The sequence below is a fragment of the Leptinotarsa decemlineata genome, unplaced genomic scaffold (assembly GCF_025532065.1).
Source record: "Leptinotarsa decemlineata unplaced genomic scaffold, Ldec_3_MD MMD2_tig00000035_RagTag_RagTag, whole genome shotgun sequence".
In the NCBI taxonomy this organism is placed as follows: domain Eukaryota; kingdom Metazoa; phylum Arthropoda; class Insecta; order Coleoptera; family Chrysomelidae; genus Leptinotarsa; species Leptinotarsa decemlineata.
This window is the reverse complement of record NW_027412540.1, coordinates 1,627,383-1,643,443: the sequence shown is the minus strand read 5'-3', so window position 1 is coordinate 1,643,443 and position 16,061 is coordinate 1,627,383. Positions and strand designations below refer to the sequence as shown.

The following is a 16,061-nucleotide window of genomic DNA, read 5'->3' as shown; positions in this document are numbered from 1 at the left end:
TGGTTAGCGAAACGCGTTAAATGATAAATGACTGTCATATTGAAACACGAAAAACCGTTACGACAATAACGATGAAACGGTAACGAATGAACGCACGGAAAACGGTCGAAAACGCACGAAAAACGATCGAAAACGCACGAAAAACGATCGTAAACGCACGAAAAACGATCGTGAACGCACGAAAAACGATCGAAAACGCACGGAAAACCACGTATTTTGAAATGTCATTGTCGAATACTTCGCTCCCCCATTGCCCTCACGTTGAGTCCACAAAGCTTAACCTCTCGACACTTTTGGATCTCCTCTTTCTCCTGATGATGCTAACTTGGTTAACAAAGATACGAGACTTCCGACATGTTGGAATGCTAGACTTCTGTTGAACCGACATGTTTTTTCTTAAATATATTTTGACGTACCCTGTACACTTCGACGTTATGTTTGTTTTCAATGATGTATTTTGAGACACCCCGTATACAATGACGGATCGCAGATTGTCATATTTTTTCTTAAATCTGATTCATTATTATAAAATATATCATTTTCGCGCTTCCAATTTTCGTCGAGTAGTTCACGATTAATTCCAAAACCGGCAACGCTACATTGCCCCATAAACAATGATTTATTGTACAACTGGCAACGCCGAACCTGCCATGCTGGCATGTATTGACATTTGACAGATGCAGTCTTATGAGTCTAGTGTTTACAGTGTCCTTCTTCAACCAATAGATAGTTCAGCTAGTGACTCATAGATGAATCTGTGTGTTCTATAACTTAATTTTCAAACCGGCAACGCTACATTACTCCATAAACATTGATTTATTGTACAACTGGCAACGCCGAACCTGCCATGCTGGCATGTATTGACATTTGACAGATGCAGTCTTATGAGTCTAGTGTCTACAGTGTCCTTCTTCAACCAATAGATAGTTCAGCTAGTGACTCATAGATGACTCTGTGTGTTCTATAACTTAATTTTCAAACCGGCAACGCTACATTACTCCATAAACATTGATTTATTGTACAACTGGCAACGCCGAACCTGCCATGCTGGCATGTATTGACATTTGACAGATGCAGTCTCATGAGTCTAGTGTCTACAGTGTCCTTCTTCAACCAATAGATAGTTCAGCTAGTGACTCATAGATGACTCTGTGTATTCTATAACTTAATTTTCAAACCGGCAACGCTACATTACTCCATAAATATTGATTTATTGTACAACTGGCAACACCTGCTTGCACTAGCAACCGGTAAATCTCGATACCATCTCCATCTCTCTTTGCATCGATTACGTCACACGCGCCTCTCGCTCTTACACACACATACACATCTTTACATGAAATATTAATTATTTCCCAAATCTAAGTATATTTTCCTATCTTCAATATGATAATGATGATTACAATCTACGGAAATAAAAAATAATGCTGTCAAGTATAATGAATGAGTCAATTTCGGTCCTGACAAAACTAACGCTATAAATACCCAACATTCGCAGTTAACTTCAATATCTTACGATGGTGTAGAGGCTAAGGACAAAGTCTACGGCGCGGACGACCCAGGTTCGAATCTCATAACTATAAGCTTTTTTTATTTAAAATCACGTGACTGAAGGGGCTGAGGGAGCTGATAGGTTAGGTGGAGTACCAAGGGGGCCGATAGGTTAGGTGGAGTACCAAGGGGGCCGAGGGGCGGAGTTCCACGCTAAAATCGCTACTATACTCGTTCCATCCTGCGTCGATTTCGATGACGTTGATAGGTTACCCCCACTCCCATTGCGCCAGAACATACGTTGTTACACTACTAACATTTCTTGACAATTTAGAAAATGCAATCATGTTTGCCAACTTAGGTTATCTCCATCCTTCAGTAATTCCAATTAACGATTTAGTAAATGCTATCGAACACATGGCCAATATCTATGGTCAAAAAAGATCCTCAAAACTCAAAATGCATACCTTTATTACCAGCTGGCAGGAACTCAAGTAAGAATTGAGAAATACAAAATTATTTTTGCAATACATATACCAATTTGTCTAGAAGACGACTTCCGAACCTATAATCTTATTAGTTTACCATACCAAAATACAATCATCACCCCCTATAAACCTTTCCTCGTACTCGGTACCGAATATCACCAGTTTGAAGATAAACCATGCCCTCAAATAGATGGTGTGTTCCTGTGCCAACATCATGACGAAACTATAATCGACACCTGTATTATTGCTCTGATGAAGGACAAAAAACCCAATTGCCTGACGAATGAAGCCATTCTGAATCACCCTATAATAGAAGAAATCAATGACCGATTTCTCCTAATCCTGCCATCCAATGAACCCGTTTTAGCCCAAACGGATTGCGAGAAAAGAAGTGTACACAGAATCGAAACAAATACTCTTCTGAAAATTCCAGAAGGCTGCAGTGTTGTTGTGAAAAACTTCACCTATAAAAACGAAGAAGAAACTATTTTGGGAAACCCACTTATCCTTCCCAAACTGAGATGGAATATGGTTTCCAAATCTAATGGTGACCAACACGAAAATAAGCCATTGATACTGAAGTCAATCAATTTCCAATCCATACGAGAACTTCAAACAGAAGCCAAGCTACTCCAAACGCCATACCTTAACCAATTAATACACCCAGCAATTTGGATTACACCCGGTGTAACTATATGCGTTCTACTCCTTACCGGATTCGCCATACTTTGGTTTTGGATGAAAAAGAAAAATGGCCATCGCAATACCAACCGACAGAAGGACCCTAAAGAAAACAACCCTTTATCCGTATTGTTTTCTCCTGAAGAGGGAGGAGTTATATGAAGAGATTTTGCAGACTATCCAAGGAAATGCAGTGCTTGCAGATTCCCACCCCGGATCCAGAAACGATTATCATCGTAACTTTTTATTCATTCATTTTGCAGATCTCGATGTGAGAAGTTCTCTAGAAATTTTATATTGCAATTTTGAGAAAAATAAATTGTTTTTAAAAACGGTTTTCGACTTCAAGGTTACTTAACTCGCACAAGAATTAACATTTCATCTCCGGTCGCTCGTATGGAAAGTAATGCGACTACTAACAGGTCTAGATATTTGTCTTATATAAATATGTTTTAGAACAATCCATACAAGAAATTCTATATACTGAAATTTAACAAAAATCCAATTTCGTATACAGAATAAAGTGTATATGGCATAAGTGATCCTGTCGAAATGTCGTGATAATATCAAAGGTAGTAGTGTAAGGGTGGTGTTGCATTTGCATTTACCTAAAAATGGGAAAATACAAATGGAAGACAATGTTCAGCACTCCGGTGACGTCATATGTAATGGATATCAGAAACTGACTCTTCCTGTTGACGAACAAAGACGAATTTTCTTGTTCTGTCAAAAATAGGTTGTCAATTGTTTCTCATTTTCACCGCAATTGTTGATATTGGCGGTTGGCGTTGGTGTTCTATATTTTTGTAGAAGGCTTTTTCATTTTTGAGTAATCAAATGATAGTGAAAAATTAAGGATAAACTCACCACAATGTCTGCAAGACTGAAACACATAGAAGTGGAAAACTTCAAATCTTATCGAGGCCGTAAAATAATCGGTCCTCTGAAACCCTTCAATGCCGTTATTGGTCCAAATGGATCAGGTAAGTATGATTTTAATGTTTTTTGTAATGGTATTCCCTACTTTGAAAGTATTTCAGGAAAGTCGAATTTCATGGATGCCATAAGTTTCGTTATGGGTGAAAAGACCCAAAGTTTGCGGGTGAAGAGGTTGAGTGATCTTATTCATGGAGCTGCCATCAGTAGACCTGTTTCAAGAAGGTAAGTTTCCTTTTATTGCTGCATTTGTAATATTTTGTCACCTTGTCTTGAACAACATTTCAATTATGTTACCAGTAACCGACTTAAGGTGAATTTAAGCACACACTTAACAAGTAGCAACAATCAATTAGCAAAGAACAAGTAGCAAAAACTATAGCATTTATGCATTCCCAATCAAAACGTCACAATAATGTAGTACGCAACCTGAACTTTTAGATTTTATCTGAAAAGAAAAGAAATTTGTAATAACGACTATTGTATATCTTTTGTATATTTTCAACACAGCATCAGTTTCCATTTTTACTGTGTGTATTCCGAAATGGGCCACGATCATTTGTGCACCAAATGCTTACTAGCCAACATCGATTCAATAGGAATAAGATAATTCATTCATCAATCGAAGATTATACAAGGCATCATACGGACACACGTGTATAAAACTTATCAGACTAGTCAAAAAAAAGAAGGTAATCTACAAATAAATGTTAAGATAGTGTATGGTCACATACAATGTAGTCAGTTTCACAATATTAAGGTATCAAGAAATATAAAATTATAAAAATTCAACATTATAAAATACTTTTTCAAGAAGGAAATTTATCAGTTCATTTTTGAATAGAATGGCATGCAAATTCACATCTATTATATCTCTCATTTTATTATAACATTTGATACCAATATGCTATGGTAAATTTTCACAGACTGAAAACCTTGCATAGGGTTGTCGAAGTCTTTCTTTATTCCTAGTATTATACATATGAGTGTCCTCATTTCTCATATTTCATTTTGGTTTCTTTTGATGTACATAATCGGCTCAAGAATATACAAACATGGAACGGTTAGTTTCATATTTGGAGACTCTTAAATGAAGGTTTACATGTTGTAGTTGGATGAGCATGACACATCATTCTTATTGTCCTTTAGTGAGATACAAATGCCCTTTCAAAGTGACAAGTTAGCCCCCAAAATATTTTAATAGTTTCAGGATGTCTGCTGATACAGTATATCGCTGATTTTTTACTATAAAGCATGAAGTACTTAGTTTTGAACATACAGTGTTTATGCATGCTTCTCATGTTAGCTCACTATCCAAAGTGACTTATAGAAACTTGATGATAGTTTCCATAGTTTGTATGGATTTACCAGATAAGGTTGAGTATAGGTCATAATCTGGATTTTTTTTTTCAAAACCCGGACATAATTGTTTTTTATTTTATTTTCAGGATGGGTCCATTTTCAAGGCTATATCTTTTTATTTCATTAGATGCCCTGTTACTTAATTTTGTCAATTGGTCAATGTTATTGTGTAACATCAGAATATTAGTGTCATTAGCATATATTATTTGTTGGAAGGTGATTGGCATTGTTTCATGATGAATTTCATTAGTTCGGACTTCCATTGTCTAATATAATGATATTATATAATATTAGACAATGGAAGTCCGAACTAATGAAATTCAGCATTTGATTTGCGGAGCTATAGGTGTCGTCTGATTGAATCTGATTTTCCGTTATTCACTAACTGTAATCTGTGTTCTGTTTGTCAAGTATGAAGCGAAACACTCCTAACCCTTCCAATTTCATGATTGTATCAAAAACACGACTGAAGTCCTAGAACATTATTTTAATCATTCAGTGCACTGAAGATAAACTCTAGGCAATTAGAAATTGCCCAGCTGGTTGATTTGTGCTTACGGATTTGCTGGGAGTTCCAAGTACTTGGTCATTCTATCACAATAAGATGCTTCGAATAGTTTAACGACTTGACTCTGTATGCATATAGCCCTTCAGTTATGTATGTCACAAGCAGAACCCTCATTTTTAAATACAGGTATACATTTTGAATCCTTAACATCTGTTCCAGATGTGAAAGATTCATTTAATAAGTATGATATAAGAGCACAGTCAGATTTGAGAATTTTTCCTTTTATGTTATCTATGCCAGCAGACTGTTGTCCTATTTATAATGGAGATTACTTCTGTGTCACTGGTGTTATGAAAAAGCTTTTGTGGAATCTGTTGATTTTTTTATCATCATTATTAGGTTTGTTGAAATTTTGTGAAGAATCTATGAAAAAGTCATTGATAAAAATACTTTTTATCATTGGATCAGTAATTGTCTGTTCTTTATTATCAGCAATCTGGACCATATATCTGCTTAGTACAGTTTTCCTCTTTAATAACTTTCCAGCCCTCTCTCATGATATTAGGCAAATTGAAAAGTATAGAAATGTAAGCTTTCACGGCTGGCTTTAATGTTTTGGTTGGTTTTTGGGTTTTGTCGTGATCTTCTTTGGTTATAATCTCCATACGTTTCAACTGCAACTGCGGTAGTCATCTTCAATGGCATGGTGAAAGTACACTTCTTAACGTATCAACTGAAACGAATTAAAAAGTCTTTCATCATTTTTTGTTTTTTACAATTTTTTACACGGTATTTATACTATTTTTTTAAACTGTTTATTTACTGCAATGTAGCTCTTGTCTTGTGTTTATTTTTTACCCTTTCCTTTTCACAACGTTGAACATGCATTTCCGTGATTTCAGGAGATTAAATTCATCTTAAACACGTTTCAAAGCTCTTCTCTGCACTACTCCTATAAGGTATTAGTTCAATGTTTACTTCATTGTTGGCAAATACAGACATTCCTCCTTTCCGATGTTTTGTCGTAGCAAAATATGAGGTGAGTTAGTTTTTAATCACAGTTGTCTTCAATTCATCTTCTGTGAGCCAGTGCTCGTCAATACAAGCGATTTTCACGTTGTGTGTCGTTAGTAGTATGTTAAGGTCATCACATTTTCCTGAAAGTCCCTGTATGTTGAAATGAGCTAGGTTGAATGCATCATCACAATTCAGTGGTGATTGGGAGGATGATAATCTTCCTGTTATATTTATAAAAAAGACCTTGGTTGGTTTGTCTGAGACTCCTCTTTTTTGGTTGCCCATCTAGAAAGTGTTTCCCTAGCTATATATGTAGCTATAGCTATATTGTGCCAATCTTATTTATAAAAATGTGAATTTGTCATTCAATAATGAGATTTGTAACATTAATAGCCACGATTAATGTCTTAATACTTTAATCAAAAGTAGTCATTACATTAAATAATTCATGTGTATTACTACAACTAGCCGGGGCAGTGTTGCCAACTACTCTACAAAATGTTACCAAATAACTACCATATAATACATCTCCCTTCTTTAAAAATCTGACTTATAAATCTAATAAGTTGAGTTTTTTAATAATACGCTCAGAAACCTTAGATCTAACAATAGGTACAGCTGTGGATTCATTATTAGATTGAACATCGTGTGAGAGGTCACTCACTTTCAAAGAAGCCCTTCTTGAAGGACTTTTCTCTACATCAGCTGGCACATCACTTTGGATATCAATATGCTTATGTTTTAAGTCACTTTTACAATGTAAGACCCAGTCACTACATGATGGTACTTATTTACAGACTCTCTAAGATCAAATCTATTTCTTATTACTAAATTACCATGTTTATCAAAAACCTTATAAGACCTTGGTTTTTCAGTTAATCGTACAATTTTTCCTGGTTCCTATTATTCATTAATATGGTTGAATACAGTTACATTTTGACCAGGTTTCAAGGGTTGAAGATCTCTGGCAGTCTTATTATAATATTTTTTATTATACTCTTGTCCTAAACAAAATCTATCATTGACTTTGTTACATAAAAATGGTTTCAACAAGTCAGCTGAAGTTGCTAACTTAGTTTTACACATTCGACTCATTAATAATTGTGCAGGGGAATAACCTATGTACTTAAGAGGGGTATTCCGATATTGCAATAATGCCTCGAATATATCTTTGCTTTCTTCTAATGATTTTTTAAGCATTTTTTTCGCAATATTCGCTGATGAGTCAAAGTATGCAAGGACAGGGGCTTTTGTTAACAAGTGTTTAAGTTGTGATAACGATTCCTCGTGATCTCTTACCCAATCCCATTCAACGTCTTGTCTTGTTCCGTAGTGGAGTAGTAACTTTGGACATATTTGGCAAAAATTTTGATTAAAACTTGGCCATGTCAAGCAATCTTAATAAATCTTTTATTTCGAGGTCTTGGCATCTCACTAATGGCATTTAAATATGACTGGCATGGTTTGACACCATCTTTGGAAAAAATCTGGCCAAGAAATTTCACCTCTTTTGATTTAAATTGAATTTTAGATTTATTAAATTTGACATTGTATTTTGACGCTCTATTGAAGACTTTTTTTAAAATGCTATCATGTTCTGCCTCTGTTTCACCTGCTATAATTAAATCATCAAAATACAGTTGAACACCTTCAATATCTAAAGAGTTCAAACATTTTTCTCTGAAAAACTTCTGGTGCTGAGCTTATACCGAATGGAAGACGACAAAATTGGTAGCGACCAAAGGGTGTACCAAAGGTACAATACTTAGATGATTGATCATCAATTTTTATCTGAAAATAGCCATCTTTCATGTCTAATACTCTAAAAAAAGATTTGTTTGTAAGTTTGCTAGCAATTTCGTCGGCTGTCGGAATCAAAAAATGCTCACGTTGTATATTATTGTTCAACATCTTAGGATCAAGACACAACCTCAAATCTCCATTCCTTTTCTCTACAATAACTAATGGATTCAGCCATTCAGTAGGCTCTTCAACTTTTCTGATTATACCTTGACCCTGAAGATCATCTAACTTGTGCTTAACTCGGTCATGAAGTGCTTGAGGTATACGTCTTACTGATTGAACATGTGGTACACTATCTTTTTTTTAAATGATTCGATGTTCATTTGGAAAACAACCTAATCCTGAAAAAACTTGAGAATACAACTTAACTACATCATTAACACTATTAAAAGTCAGTGTGCAACTGTCAATTCTCCTAATTAAGTTAAGTGCTAAACATCCTTTCAATCCTAACAAAGGCATCTGATTTTTACTATCTACAAATGATAAATATTCACAAATATATTTAACACTACATTTCAAGGAGATTTCTCCTTCAGGTCTGAGTTTGAAATCGGGGCTGCCATATGATATTAATGTCAATTTTGCTTCCATCATCTGCGCACGAGGACCTATCTTCTTTAATACGCTTAAAGGAAGCACACTCACCCCAGCTCCGGTATCTAGTTTGAAGTTGACTGCTTTACCTTCTGCTGATACTTGCTTGGTCCACATAGATTCCCTATTTGCCTGCACTTCATCAACTCTCTTTTGCAAAGAGCTTACAAAGAAACTCTCATCCTCACTCTCATTTTCAGAGTCTTCACCTACCTCCACTTGGCAAACTTGTTGTTTTCTGCTTTGGCTTGACGATACCTCTTTTCTTCTGCATACACTTGCAAAATGATTTTTGCCATGACAAATGTCATGTTTCCTTATCCTGGATTACATCTCTCAGAAGTTTATTTTCTTCTTCGAGGAATATTTTCTCGGTATAGACTGGATCGCTTTGACTTCTTTCTTTAACCTGGTTTTGATTTCCCACCACATGCTTGCAATCTCCATTTTTACAGTCATTAGTCAGTAGTTGAATATTTATTTCAGTAAATGGTTCAGTACTACTCATTACTGTCTGTTACAATTTCAGTTCCCCTAGTGAACAAAAATTTTTTGGGTTAAGTAGTTACAATTTAGTCAGAACCTGTGAGGTATGAATAAAGAAAGTCAGTATCTTGTCTACTTAGTTGTTCAGAGCGTTGAATCTATGGTATGAATTTGAATAGTGGATCGAGGGAGAAAGCTTCAACAACACCAACAGGAACTGATTTAGAAAAAAATGATAAGTTAAATTTGTGTTGTAATTATATTTCATGGGAAAGAAAGTTTTTGGCTTTCTACTTCTCCATCTTGATACAAAAAAATATTTGGGAATCTTTCAAAAAAAAAGGAAGAAAGCAATCAATTTCAAAAAACGTAACTTTATGAAGGTCTGCATGTAGATCATGTAAAGAAGTAACTTTCAGACACAAACTGGAAGAATAAGCCCTTTTGACACAGCTACTTTCATATAAACATTGAATTACACAAAAGAAAAATACTTTAGAAACAAATACTTTTATATGAACACTGAATTATACCAAAAACATTTTCTCTACTGTTTGTATTCCAAACATTCATTATGTAATTGAATCCGATATGATTTCCAGGATTCCTACATAATATACTAAATGAAAAGGTAAAATTTCACTTACACTTGCCTTATCAGCTCTTCAGTATCTAATGAGTCCAATCTACTCATGTCATCGATGACAGTACGTAATGCTATTCATTCACTTATTTGATTAAATCCTAGCCAAAGAAATCTTGTTTTAATTGAAAGGGTTATATTTTACTTTTATATGAATACTGGATTATACAAAAAAAATTATCTGTATCTCTACAGTCGGTAGCCAAGCGGTTCGGCGTGGGTGCTTTGTTCACTCACTCGAATTGACTGCCGTGTTGGTCGCTGGTTCAAGCCCTAGTCTGAACGATCGATCTTCACTTGCTACCGTCCAACCCGTGTTAAGAATCACACGTTAAAAGGTAAGACCTCGTTAATCCTTAGCTCGCACAAGTTTCGACTTCTGAGGGTTGTCGTTCGTAGGGGTGCGACAGCTGGTTAACGGAAAAACAGATTTTAAACAGACATATTTGTATAAAGTTACTTTTTTTTAATTGATTGCTTCCTTTCTCTCTTTGGAAGATTCTCACTTTTTTTTTATCAAGAAGGAGGAGTAGAAAGCCAAAAACTATAACCCTTTCAATTGATTTATCATCTTTCAGAGAAAAATACTGTTGATGTATGGTGGAAAACATTTGTAATAAAAATGTTTTTCAATACAGGGTATACTTTTTCATAGGCCATGTAAAAACGTTGATGATGATTTTTCCTAAACAAAGTGTTGCACTGAAAATCTCTTCTGGTTGTCGTGTAGAGAATTGAATTTCATGATGTTTCCAGTTAGTATTTAGATTTCATTCATACATGTTCGGACTTATACTGGTATACATAATATAATTTTAACCAACTGTGTTCAATTTTTGATAAAATAATTAATTGTATATGCGGCTGCTGATAATAAAAATTAGCTATCAATCGTTTTGTTCTGTGATTAAATCAATTTGAGGAGAGAAGGAGATAAAAGAGACAGTGATATGGAGATCCCAGAGACAACATAAATTAATTATTTTTGAGTTAGCTGTGAGCTATTTCTTTCTTGTCCATGAATCGACTCTTGGAGTGTTCACTTTACTTCTACATTTCTCTATTTAGAGAATTCACAGTCATATCCGTGCGATATGACTGTGAATACAGGATGGGGTGAAAAGTTTTGGGAAAAGGATTATCATTACATATCATTACACAAACACATTTAACTACCTATAAATAAATAATTATGTATGTACAAAAAACAAAAGGAGGGGATGACATATACCGCCCACCTTAAATACTAAGTTATTTTATTTAGTGCGGCTCGTCTAATGGTGAAAGTTATAACTTCACCACTGACCTTTTTAGTAGCCCATGAGGGGTTTTTGATGTGACAATCTGCATCACACCATCAGTACCGGGATGAACGGCGAATAAACGGCCAAGTTGTCCATGAGATGAAGGAAGTGAATAATTTTTTATCAACACCACTGAACCTACTTTTATGCTAACAGAAGACTCTGTCAAGTTTCCTTGTTGGCATAAAGTGTGGAGGTACTCTCTACTTCAGCAAGACCAGAAGTCTTGATGAAAATGCTGTACTGATTGCCAACGAGTTAATCTATTTAGTTCTAAGTGAAAAACATCTTCATCAAAAAAGTGAATTCAGGGGTCCAGGCTACTGAGTAAGGTCATTGGGCTCTGAGCTGTTGTCAACAGAAAAGACACTTAGAAATGATCTTACGAATTGCGTGTTTAGCTGATACTATCCAATATCTTTGTAGCAGAAGAAAATGAAGAATTTGAAATATGTGTTGAAGATATTGTCAGTGCGTATTTTCTGTAATTAAATAAAAAATTCTATGTTGGCTAGGCAATAATACAGGATTACATTTATCGTAGAAGAGTTGAGAGTGAATAAGTCTACCACCTACAACCCTTAACAGACATTAGTGTCAATAACTAAATTCAATCTTCGAAAAGCTTCATTTAGTTACTTACCACCAAGAAAAAACGAAATTTCTAAACTGAATATTATATTTGTGTCTGAATATGTTTAATAAGTGAGAGGGTAGCTTGATGAGTTTCATTAAATGTGAGATGGTAACAATTCCTTTGAGGATAAGGCGCTCTACCTGTTTAATAAACCGATAAATATGTCCTGGAATTCATTGATTTTTGAAGAAACAAGAACAGTTTTTCAATAAATTATCTAGAAAATTGCCTTTGGGTTGAATTATGAGAACGAATCTTTTTTTCTTCAATTCAACACTCTGGGCTTAATTTGGAAGGAATCAAGAAAGAACACCAATTTTTCTTGGATACGACTAACGTGCTTACTTACAAATGTCTTTCATCTATGCGGAGATGAAGGAATCCAACAAATAGTTGTTAATGAATCACACCAAGCAAATATATTATTTACAGAAATTTGTTTCTTGAACATATTCAAAACGAATGAAAGGAGATCAGAGAGTAAAGTTGCAGCACATAGTTCGAATTTAGATATATATATATATCATATGGAGGGGTTTCACCCCAACTAATTGCCCATATTACGCTTGAAACAAGTCAGGTTTTGTGAGAGAATACTAAAAGAGAATGAGTCTAGAGAGGAATTTTGTAAACCCAATACTTTGACATTAAAGGAATTGTCAAAATCAAGATATTTACAGTTTATTGCATCTTCTGGAGAAACCAGCAGAAAATGTACTAATATTCCAGAACCTGACCTTATTGAATAGAATAACAGTTTGTCATAATATCGTCCACGTAGGATGAGTTTTTCATGGTAATGGCTGTCGAATTGAAAGAGGGGCACTTTAGTAGCAAATGAGTTCATATCACTAACATCTTGTCTAGATAGAGAAATGTTTTGGCCTTTACTATGCCAACCTAAACGATTGCAATATTTTTTACTCAAATTATTTATTTGTGAATCGCATATATGAGGGCAGTTGACTGGGAATGTCTCCCAACAATATTAGTGAGAGTTATAGTCGATAATAATAATAATAATAATAATCTTTATTTCAGAGAGAAATTATTTCTATGAGATAGCATGTATCAAGTGAACTAATATCCACAACATGCTTGAAATAATGAATTATGAATACATAAGTAGGATTTATTGTGGCTCACACCTATTCACACTCGACCAAATAAACCCAACTTCTTAACGAAGCCGATTATTTTGTATGGTGAGTGGTCTTTCAGGTCAGATGGTGAGAGTACGAATCTGCCGAACTCAAAGAACCTGATTCGGTCCCCAGCGGGGCAGGCACAAAGTATATGCTCTGCAGTTTCATCATTTTCCAGACAGAGGCGACACACACTGTCTTCCGACAGTCCTAGTTTCTGCATGTGATGATTCAAATGACAGTGACCTGTAAGAAGGCCTGTTAGACATTGTAGTTCATCCCTGCTGTAGTCCAACAACTGTTTGGTATCAAGCTTTGAAGGGTGAATAAACGCCTTGGAGTGAGCCAATTCTGGAAATTCGGCCAGAAGTCCATACATCTTCTTGCCATCTAGGTGTTCAGTGTTTGTTTGGCAAGGCCCAAAGCGATGCCAATGACAGGTTCAGGTCCAATGAAGCCGCTTGCAGCACCCTCCTTTGCAAGAGAGTCAGCAGCTTCATTGCCTTCCAGGCCAGTATGGCCAGGAATCCAGACCAGAGACAATATGTTTAGTCTTCCTATCGAGGAGAGTCTTTTTTGGCAGTTTGCTACCAATTTAGACGTTGCTCGGTAGGAGCCAAGAGCTTCCAACGCCGCTTGACTGTCCGAGAATATTTTTATTGACTTGTGAGTGAGGTTGGATTTATCCAATCTCTCCGCACACAATTCAATAGCCTGGGTCTGCGAATGAAAACGCCTGCACCAAAACCGGAAAGTGTCTATGATCCATCTGTGAACCAACAACTATCTGCTCTTAATATTTCCTTCTCCCGCAGGATCCAGTCCTCTCTACTCGGGAATAGTATTTTATAAGGCAGTTCGTAGTTGACAGTTGGAGGCATAAAGTCAGAGGTCATTTCCAGAATGCTGTGACTTCCAATGTCAACCAACATTCTGTTGCACTCTGCATTGAATTGATTTGTGCAATTGGCAATGTGCCCAAGTCTGTATACAGTCCATCTAGCCTCTCTTTCCAGAAAAATGTGGAGAGGAGGTAGATCTAGAATGATCTCCATGGCCGCTGACGGTGTGGTACTGATGACACCACTGATAGCCAGACAAGCCTGTATCTGTAAGCCAGAGAGCTTCGCTTTGGCCGTTTTCTGTAAAGCCTTCGGCCACCAAGCAATTGCACCATAAGTGGTCATTGGTCTGACAATCATCACATAAATCCAATGGATTTGTTTGGGACCTAAACCCCAAGTTTTACCACAAATCCTTCGACATGTTCATAGAGACAGTCTGGCTTTGTGTAAAACTTTTTCCAAGTGAGCGTTTCAGGTGAGTCTTTTATCAAGGACATTGCCAAGATATTTCACCTCCGTTCCAAATGGAATGACCACACCACTGAGGGAGAGTGGCGTTAGATCGTCTAATTTCCTTCTCTTGGTGAAGGGGATTAACACAGTTTTGCTGGGGTTGACAGACATCTGCTCCCTCAGCCACTAACTGTGAACAACGTCCAACGCGCTTTGGAGGATATCACAAGCTACCCTTCCCGACGTGGACCTTGCCAGGATGACAAGGTCATCTGCATAAGCTTGCATATCAACTTTTCTTCTGTCGAGGGCATCAAGCAGACTATCCAATAGGAGCGACAACAGAAGGGGAGATAGTATCCCACCTTGACGGCAGCCCCTGGTGACCCTGAACCTGATAGCCTCGCCTTGAAGAGTCCTAGTTGCAGTTCTGTTTACTAGCATGTCATAGATCCAGCCAGTTTTGGTCGATTCTATACCCTTTCAAGCCAGAGACAATCCTATAGATTTAGGTAGTGCATTGTCAAATGCTCTTTCAATATCAAGAAATACAGCAATCACAATCTCCTTGTTGTCAAGGGATTGGGAGATTTTCTCAACTAGGTTGTTAAATGCTGAATCTGTCGATTTGCTGGTTTGATAAGCATGCTGGTGGTTATTCAGTGGGGATGCATATAATGCAACCCTCCTGATATGTTCTTCTAGTATCCTCTAAAGTCCTTCCAGCAGGAAGGATGTAAGGCTGATTGGTCGTACCGATTTGGAGTGTGGGTCTCTCCGGCCCACTTTAGGTATATATACCACCCTTGCTGCCAACCAACTGGATGGTATATAGTTCCACGCCAAACTAGCTCTATACAATTTTGTGAGAATAGGTAAAATTATTTCCAGTCTGTTTTGAAGAAGAGCTAGAAATATACCATCCTCTCCGGGAGATTTGAAGGGCTGAAAAGACTTGATAGCCCATTCAACTGCCGGTGCTGTGATAACCTTTTTTGCGACATCCCAGTCGTTCTTTTTTGGGCGTTTAGCGCCCACGAAGATGGGCGGTCTGTAGTTATCAAGAGTCAGATTTCCAGGAAAGTGGTTTTCTATCAAAAGCTCTGACGTTTCTTTACTAGAGGTCGTAAATGTTCCATCGGGTCGTTTAAGCGACCCATTTCAGCAGCCGGCTCTCTAGAGAGAATCTTGTTAGTTCTTGCGTTGCGAGGTAAATCAGAGATACTCTCACAGAACTTCCTCCAAGACTCCCGTTTTGCCTTTCTAATTTTCTTGTTGTATGTCGTTAGAGTGGTTTTTTAAAGCTCCCAGTTATCTGACTCTTTAGCTCGATTGAATAGTTTATTTTCAAGGCTTTTGTTCCACCAAAAAGAGTTGCGGTTATCTCTTTTGACCCTCAGTGGACAGTTCTCATGGTAGGATGAGATCACTGCTTCGCGAAATTGCGTCGCTACAGTATCCATATCATTACAACTGTGAATAGTACTGAATCCGTCCTCAAAGTACGATTGGGGGGAGTTTTTATACCCCCTCCAGTCAGTAGATTTTGAGTCACGATATTCCACTATTGGTCTCAGACCTGTTTCAATATTGAAAAGAATATATCTATGGTCTGAACAAGAAGGTTCAGTAGATACAGACCAATGGTGTATCTTGTTGCTCAAT

General features: G+C 36.6%; 1 protein-coding gene across 1 annotated transcript in view; it reads left to right on the top strand.

Annotated features, from left to right (window-relative positions):
* The first annotated feature begins 3,416 nt into the window (after nucleotides 1–3,416).
* SMC1 (Structural maintenance of chromosomes 1) overlaps nucleotides 3,417–16,061 on the top strand; it is a 55,557-nt gene continuing 42,912 nt past the window's right edge. Inside the window, exons 1-2 of the mRNA XM_023167046.2 lie at nucleotides 3,417–3,643; nucleotides 3,701–3,821. Coding sequence (XP_023022814.1) covers nucleotides 3,532–3,643; nucleotides 3,701–3,821 — 233 coding nt within the window. The 5' untranslated portion in view covers nucleotides 3,417–3,531. The remainder of the gene's footprint in view (nucleotides 3,644–3,700; nucleotides 3,822–16,061) is intronic.